This window comes from Barbatula barbatula (genome assembly GCF_947034865.1).
Source record: "Barbatula barbatula genome assembly, chromosome: 12".
NCBI lineage: Eukaryota > Metazoa > Chordata > Actinopteri > Cypriniformes > Nemacheilidae > Barbatula > Barbatula barbatula.
The window spans coordinates 11,323,307-11,332,288 of NC_136775.1; the positions used below are offsets into that span (position 1 = coordinate 11,323,307).

The 8,982-nt window shown below is 34.8% G+C and overlaps 1 protein-coding gene across 1 annotated transcript; it reads left to right on the top strand.

The window, feature by feature from the left end:
- Window positions 1–2,970, top strand: LOC306901282 (uncharacterized protein). The gene is made up of 5 exons (XM_079468960.1): window positions 1–60; window positions 274–375; window positions 475–618; window positions 1,566–1,679; window positions 1,771–2,970. The coding sequence occupies exons 1-5, from the start codon at window positions 9–11 to the stop codon at window positions 1,968–1,970; spliced, it is 612 nt and encodes a 203-aa protein (XP_079325086.1). The 5' UTR covers window positions 1–8; the 3' UTR covers window positions 1,971–2,970.
- The last annotated feature ends 6,012 nt before the right edge of the window (window positions 2,971–8,982 follow it).

Consider the following 8,982-nt stretch of genomic DNA (forward strand, 5'->3'; position numbering starts at 1 on the left):
AACCAACAATGGCACTTCATTGCACTATTCTGCTGCTCATCAGTGTCTTTTTCTCTGAAGGTACAGTGCCTTTCAATATGCTTTCTATTTACATTTCACCATTTATGTTTAACTTTTTTATTAACATTTAAATTATATTTTATAATGTAAAATATATTTGTTATTTCTTTTTTTCATATGATGTATTATTACATTGTCGGTTGAGTTAGTCACAAATGATGCAAATATGTTACAAAATAAATAATTGTTTATTTTTTAATTATTTCATCTCAGCACTGTCCCTGAAATGTTATGTATGCATGGATCTAACGTGCGCAGAAACTGTGAATACCTGTGAATTTCAGTGTGGCTCCATGACCACAACAACGTACGGAGGTAAAAATAACATGATAAATAAAATAACATACATAAGTAAAAATAGTCTTGTTATATGGTTCATCAGTGAATCTTCACATTTAACTTTGATCTTCATAGGTGGTTTTCAGCAAAGTTATAGTATGAAGACGTGTGCGGATCCCTATTCGTGCATCACTGGGAGCATGAATTTTGGACTAAGCAGAGTGACCATCAACTCTCAGTGCTGTAGTACAGATCTCTGCAACAGTAACAATGCACCAGGTATTATAAGCGTATGAGTTGCTCCATCAACTCTGCTAGCTGTTTCATTTCATTATAAATCAGTATAGGCCTATTTATTATTTCCATAAATTAGATGCTTTATCAATTTGCCCATTGCATTACTATGGAGCCATATACTTTAGAGCCTTTAAAATAATTCCCCCGAGAAACATTGCATTCTCTCGCAAAACCTTTGCAAATGGACGGTTCATAGTAGATTCCCGGACCAATAACTCGTGAGCTAAACGTGGTTATAACACAAATACCACATAATCTACAACATAGTCTCCCTTAAAAGGAGTCTTATAATATAAATTGATCTCTACATGGCAGGCGATATGGACAAGGGACCGTTTGCAAAGTGACCGTAAACCCGAAAAGCGTTGCTACAAAAATAGTCATTCATATCTTGTTACACACTGTAGTGTCAGCAAAATCAGTTTAAACGTTAATGCTCTCCTACTGAATTTAAACTGTTTTTAGTTATACTACAGTATGGCACTGCAGTTAATAACCATTTTTAGAAGTCTAATGATCTTCGGGTTTTGCACATCGCAGACGAACCCTTCGTTCTTGATACGGAGCCCATTTAGGGACATGGTGGTGAAAATAATTATTTGAGGGAAGATAATTTTTTAAGCTTTTGCGTTCCCTTTTAAGACTACCTACATTTATTTTTCCTTTTTTACTATACAATAGTGGTATATTTATCCACATTAAATGACTGTAGTATACTATAGTGTATATTATTATTTATGCACATATTAGTTATTTTCAAGTTACTTGTCCGGTCGGGTTAGTAAAATTATCTCTCACTTGCCCATACAAACATTCACTTGTCTCGGACAAGCGTTAATGTCGAGCCCTGCCTAAAAGGACTCCGTACATGTCAGTAACGTTACACCCAAGGTGAAGTTTATACTTGTTTGCCTTTATTACTTGTACAGAGTTGCCCCACCGCCCCACTAATGGAAAGACTTGTTTCACCTGTGATGAGAAAGGCGGCTGCTCAAAGATTTTGCCTTGTGAAGGTGATGAGAACCAATGCTTCACTTTAAAAGGTGATTGCCCAATTTTTATTTAAAAATGAAGTGACTTCCTTAGGTAAGGTCTTTGTAATTTGCCTGTGACTGTGAACTCTTTCTCTTCTAGTTGATGTCAATGGCAAGACGGAGACACAGAAAGGATGTTCAAGCAAGCTCTTCTGTGGGAGCTATGCAGCACGCGCTAATGTATCACGTTTATCGGGGAGTAACGACATGAATTGTTGTGAGGGAAGTCTGTGTAACAGCGCCCAGAGCATGAAAGGTTTCTTCTTTCCGCTCATATTCCTAATTTCCCTTTTCATCTAAAAAAATGTTAACAAGTGGAAATTGGATCGTCATCGTGCAGATGTAAAGGTGTGTGAGAGATTGCGCAAGAGTCCATGAGGTGTGGTCGAGTGCTGTAGCTATCTTTTGTAGGCCTATAGTCGTACAATCATCATGACGTAATGCATTAATGCTGTTGTCAGTAGAGCATAATGACTGTAAAAACAGAAGCATAATGACCACAAACCACTTGTGGGAAATAAGACAGGTTATAAACCTTTACATTTTACTGTGGTGCATGCATGTAATGGAAAAGATGTGGTCTCTTTCCTTTTTGCTTATTTATAATGTTAAAAGAGCGTTACTGTGTAGAAGTGAATGTTCTGCTATGTAAAAATAGTTTTTACATTTCTTAAGAACATACAACGTGTCTATAAATGTCAAATGACAGTGTCAAATGCCAGCTACTTTCATATACAATATAGCTTTAGTTTATACAGTTTATACACTGTATTTTTTAATTACTTTATATTTAAACGTAACTTCCAACTATTTTGAATTAAATTGTATAATTTACACGAAAATTATTAGATTAAGTGAGTTTAATATAACTTAAATTCAAGTGACTTGTAATGCCAATTTGATTTCATTTAAAAGAATGAAGACAGCTTATGAATTAAAGTTAAACTGTAGAATTAAGAGTATTGTTTAGTCTGCTGCTGTCTATCCTCCACACACGTACACAAGTCAGTGCTGACGTTAACAACGCATACATTACTGTGTTTACACGAACTGTAACTGTTATACCTCATATGATGAATTATATAAATGCACTTTTGATCATTTTAAGAGGTTTGTTTAGTTAAAAGGATTCTGAAATAGAAGTAGCCTAATGCCTCTTTTTTGTAAATCCAAAATACAATCACCTCGTATTTTATGGTTAAGTCAGTAGGTATAAAATGGTGACCTCTGTAGGCAAATTTACTGTATGACAGGTTGTATTGCAGATACATTCAAATATAATGGGTCATTCCATATGGTTATTGGCAAATTTGGCATTTGTTTATTTTTCTGAAAATACAAACATGACATAAACTTGTACTAGCCAAGCTCGGGATTACTTGGTTTTAAAAATATATCTAGTGGGGACTAGTTGATAACTTATTTGACATGCACGCATCACAAACACTTCTCATTTTTGAAGATCAATCCCAAATATATTAATTATCTAACCTAACTGAAGGGAATCCTATTTATATTTAAGGTAATTTTTATGCTTAAACATATTGAGCATTTTTACATTATAAAATTTTCCCTTATTTTATACAAATTTGATATGAACGTTGAATTTTAAACTAAATGTATTGCTTTTTACCATGTTGTGTGTGGGTAAAAATATATTTTTGTTGTAGAAGAATAAGCAATGGTGCAGATATGGATTTACCCGCTGTAGAATGGCCCGTTTGATCAAAACGTTTTCATTTTCCCTGTCTCTTCAATGCCTCAAAAGGCTCAACTGCAAGAGACATTTTTTACTGTAATTCATAAACTTGGAGCAAAAGATCCAGGGTGCCTTCGCAAAAAGCACAAGCAGCACAACAGCAAGAAGATCATGAAAGAAGCTCTTGACTGACTGAGATTTTGAGAAGCTTCAGTAAAGCACTTAATTCATATGCAAATAATAAACACACCAAAAATGTCCTGGGGCCCGTTTCAATAAGGATGTTCAACCAACTCTACGTTTAACCTTGAACTCAGAGTTGGTTTACAAAGTTCTCTGTTTACAAAATTCAACTCTGGATAGGCTTACCTTGAGTTAAGCGCTTGCGCCACAACTATTAATGAATGAAATGAATGTGGTACACCACTTGCGCTTTAAAAAGGGGGAGGAGATCGAAATAAACTATGGGTTGAGTTACCCAGCTTTCTCTGGTTTGACATACCTTACATTCTGAAATGGACAACCCAGAGTTTCCCTCATTTCAATGTTAAAATACTCAGAGTTTTCAGTAAACCTCCTTTCTGAAACGGGTCCTGACCTGAATTTAATTTTTTAAAGATGCCAAATAGCTACAATCATCCATTCATAAAGAAAGATGCGGTAGAGACAAAGTTGGTTGCTATTCCATGATACGAGATACTTCAAACGTGAAATATCTGGAAACTTTCAGTTTCTTGTATCTTATTAAAATATGTAAGTTAAAAGTCTGCAGTGACAGGGCTTTTTCATTTAAATAAGAGTATATTAGAGTCAAATACAGTAATTGCCATTGGAGTGAATGTGATGTTATCCATAATCCTTAGTGTAACACATATAGAATAACAAGGAATAAACTCATGTTTATTTATACTGCAAATAAGATTTTCTTTTAGGAGCAAGCATGAACCTGAAATGTGAGGATAATGTTGATTTGTTTTTGTTATTTGTTTTACTGATTTACTTTCGGTTTACTAAGTCAACAAAGAACACCTGCAAGCAAATAATATAGGATGATCTTTACAAACACATAATCAGGGCCGGATTATCCAATGGGCATTGTGGGCACCAGCCCAGGGGAACTGTCTCAGTGAGCGGCAGGAAGAAGCAGCACATGCGACAGGAGTCTCCTGAATGAAATGAGTACAAAACAGCCATTCCAACAACCTTTCACTGTTATTAACAGTTTGAATGTATAGACATGAAAATGTGGGGCTTTCATGATCCTGTCCTCTATGTATTTCTTAATACAAAGAGGGCAGGATCATGACACATTCTTGTCACCTCCGCCACCACTATCTCCTTCCTCTCTTTACACAAAAGAATATCTAAATAATAGATTTATGAATTCACAAAAATAACCCAGTATAAACGTTTACATATTCTTAATACTGTGCAATGTAACCTGGATGATCAATGATTTATTTGAATAATTATATTTATTATTTTATTATTTAACTTTTTTCAGATTCTGCATACGTGTGACCCCGACCTTATACAAATTCAAATTTTAGGTGACAATTATGTATTGGTATGCTATATGGGGCCCCTGTTTGTAGCATCAGTTTATCTAATCAAACTTATCTTAAGAGCGATCCTGAGCCATTACCCATGGTAAACAGTGACCTAATACTCACATCTGACTTCAAGCCATAGATGTTCACCTTCAATTCATGAAACCACTTTGTCACAATTATGTTTGTGTGTATTGCTGCATTATCATCCTGATACACACCGACACCCCCAGGAACAATGGCTCAACCAGCATCATGAAACATGTTAACCTAGATTAACCCAGGTTTGCAATGGCCTAGATTTTCATTCTCCATTTGAATATGCTGATTTGCACATTGTGAAATCCAATGCTTCCATTGAATTTATTTAAATAACGGCTGCGAAAGAAAAAGTCCTGACAAATAATATGTATCATTATGACGTGTTTCTTTGACAAAAGCATTTCTTATATTGTACATTCTTCATTCTGCAGTACATATATGTATAACCCAATGTCCTTATTTGATAGAACAGTTTCTATTCTCCAAAGGGTATCACAGTAGCCTAGACATTCTATTTGAATATGCTGATTTATGCACATTACAATCCAATGTTTCCAAATGCAGATCATGTAGTTTATTGAAATGAAGATTAGAAAGTTTTCATGAAGCACCATTAACAATAATTTCTATATATCTGTATTTATATGTGTGTAACACATCGTAAACAACTTGTCTAGGTGTTGTGGTATATTTGTGAAAGGTAAGTTTTTCAGAAACCGACTTTTCCATTACAAAAAAGTACCAGTATAACAAAAGTTGTTTTCGTAAAGGTATTAAGAAAAAGAGGATAAAGATGTTAATTGCAATGCCACTCCATTCTTTGTATTATACCATTAACTGAGACATTTTCTGTAAAACCAAAACAAGCTATGTTGACAAATGTAACACATTTTGTGATAAAAACATTATAGCATCTGATTATTGGCCAAATTTTAACAGGAGGATTTTGTTAGAGGATCGTTTAAGCATTCTGCTTAAGGAATAGAGATGTATGTAAATCAGGCAGCTGCGTTACGTGCAGAGAGTTCCATACTGCAAATAGGATGCAAACAATTCCTTGATAAGATCCCACACGATCCAACAACCATCATTCCTTCGGCTGCACCTGCAATGGCACTTCAATGCACTATTCTGTTGCTCATCGGTGTCTTTTTCACCAAAGGTACTGTGCACACCATTGATTTGAATGGTGTCTTTCTAACTGCTTAACATGTCAGTATTTACGTTGTATAATATATTAGGAATAATATAATAAATAATTTATTGAATAATGACATACATTCAAAAGTGGTTTTGTGCATCTATTGGATTAGAAAGATTTTGACATTTTCACTTTATGTATTATTATTAAACCTCTTTAAGTAATACAAAAGAAAAATAATAATGAAAATGTTTACATTGTTAATCTATTTTCTTAAAGATTGATTTCTTATTTTTTATCCCTCAGCACTGGCTCTAGATTGTTATAAATGTGAACCAGACGCTTTAACTAAATTATGCACACCATCCATATATACTTGTGCATCTCAGTGTAGCTCCATGACCACAACTACATACGCAGGTAAGGGTGACAAAATAAAGTAAATGATGACAGTCCTCTGAGGATTTTGTTGAATGATTTTAAAACTTCACTTTTAATGTTGATCTTCAAAGGTGATTTTAAAAGCAGTGAAAGCCAGAGGTCTTGTGGAGATCCCTCTTCGTGTGTCACTGGGAGCATAAATTATGGACTAACCAAAGTGACCCTTAACTCTCAATGCTGTAGTACAGATCTCTGCAACAGTAACAATGCACCAGGTGCATGGGTTTTTCCATATTTTTTTACATAATTTTTGTTTAGATTCATGATCTTGTTCTACATCATTTCATACATTACTTATTGCATTGCTCTGTACCCAGTGTGAGGTTTGGATACAGTAAATACCTTTTATGCCTTCATCACTTGTATAGATTTGCCACGCCAACCCCGTAATGGAAAGAATTGTTTCACCTGTGATGATTCAGGGTGCTCAAAGATTTTGCCTTGTGAAGGTGTTGAGAACCAATGCTTCACTCTAACAGGTATGTCCTAAATCAATTTAAAATGAAAACGGATTTGTACTTCCTTATGCAAATGAATGGTAGTTCGTCTGTCCATTAGGGTTATGTTCTGTTTTCATGTTTTCAGGTTTATTTTCACAGTTTACCTGTGGATATTGGTCCAAGTTCATTCAGTTAATTGCCTTAATAAACAAAACACCAAGTTATACACATGTTCTTATCATTTTTAATGACTTGAGTATATGGATTTATAGTGTGTTCTATCTGTGTGTGTATGTGTGTGTGTGTTTGCGTGCGTGTTTGTGCATGTGTGTGCGTGTGTGTGCGTGTGTGCGCATGCGTGTGTGTGCGTGTGTGCGCATGCGTGTGTGTGTGTGCCTTAGAATTTCATACAAGATTTCTTTTTCAGTTGAGGTGAATGCCAAGCAGATCGCTCTGAAAGGATGTTCCAGTAACCTGTTCTGTGGGAACTATGCATCACGTATGAATGAATCACGTATATTGGGCCGAAGTATAGGTTATAACATGAAATGTTGTGAGGGAAACCTGTGTAACAGCGCACAGAGCATGAGTGGTTTCTTCATTCCACTCATATCTCTTATTTTCCTACCTTTCATCTAACATGAGAGCTCATGAAAGTGCACGAGTTGTGGTCGCACAGGAGCTGCATGTCTTTGGACAACAAATTATATTCTTTATCTCTATTCCTATATTTTTTTGTTTCATTAAGTAACACTTTTTGGTTGCAGAGTGATGACTGTAAAGCACCCAAAGAAGACTAGCCAGGTTTAGAGCCTCTATATTTTACTTTATATTGCATCTAGTTAGGTGAGCTTTCCGTATTTCCATACAAAAGAGTAACACAATGTGCTCTCTTTCAATTTGACCTATTTGTAAAGTTGATTAAGCATTAAAGTGTAGTGTAGTATTTAGCTTATTTAGAAAAATGTATTTCTGTAATAACAATTGTGTCATAATTTACTCACTTTCGTGTTGTCCTGTATAAATGTATTTGCTCTGATGAACAGAAATATATTTGGAAGAATGCTTATAACCGAACGGTTCTAGTAGGATAAAGTACTAAGAAGAAGATATTTAGAAGAATGTAGGACAACAAACAGTTTTGGGGCACTTTTGACTACTATTGAACCTATTTCAAAGGTAGGATGGTAGTCAGTGGTGGCCAAGAACTGTTTGGTTACAACCATTTGTCCAAATATCTTTCTCTGTGTTCAACCAAACAAAGAAATGTATACAGTCATTCAAGGCAGAATTTTCAGTTTTGGGTGAACTTTCCCTTAATTAGCCTTTAAATGATTAACTATACAACTATAAAGCATATCCTGTTATATTTGTACCATTGTAATTTTTTGGGAGCGGGTGAATTGTCAGATTATTTTCTGTTGAGGTCAGCAAAGTTTTGGCTACATTTATGGGCTCATGTTCCTTGTGATTTTTGCCTACAGATATTATTGTCTTTAATAAAATATCTAAAGTTCATATTCTGCAGTGAGTTTTATTTGAACACCCTAATTAAACAGGGGTCCGTTTGAAAATACAGTCTAATATTGAGCAAAAAAGACACAAACATCCTTGAATTTGAAGTAAATATACTGTTTTTAAGAGTTTTGAAAAACATAAAATCTATACTGTCTCTCACAAAACTAAGTAAATGGAATACTACCTTTGTTTTGTAACATTATATGGTGGTGCTTATATTTTTCTACTATACATAAAAGGCACAAATATCACCATATTTACAATTAATTAAAAACAGCATACAACAATGTGCAGACACATGCATGTATCATGACATCATTACGTATAATATCCCAACAAGTTTTTCAAACTGACCACAATGAAGCATTCTGCTTTACACGTAGTTTCATGTTGGCAACCCCCTTTTGAGGTATCATTTTCAGCATGATTCAAATTTCAGTGCATTGATTTGTTACAGGCTGGGGGATGTAGTGTTCTGTTC

Coding starts and splice junctions, on each gene's coding strand:
- LOC306901282 (XM_079468960.1), top strand. CDS start 9: ATGGCACTTCATTGCACTATTCTGCTGCTCATCAGTGTCTTTTTCTCT. Junction 61..273: donor CAGTGTCTTTTTCTCTGAAG/GTACAGTGCCTT, acceptor ATTTCATCTCAG/CACTGTCCCTGAAATGTTAT. Junction 376..474: donor GACCACAACAACGTACGGAG/GTAAAAATAACA, acceptor TGATCTTCATAG/GTGGTTTTCAGCAAAGTTAT.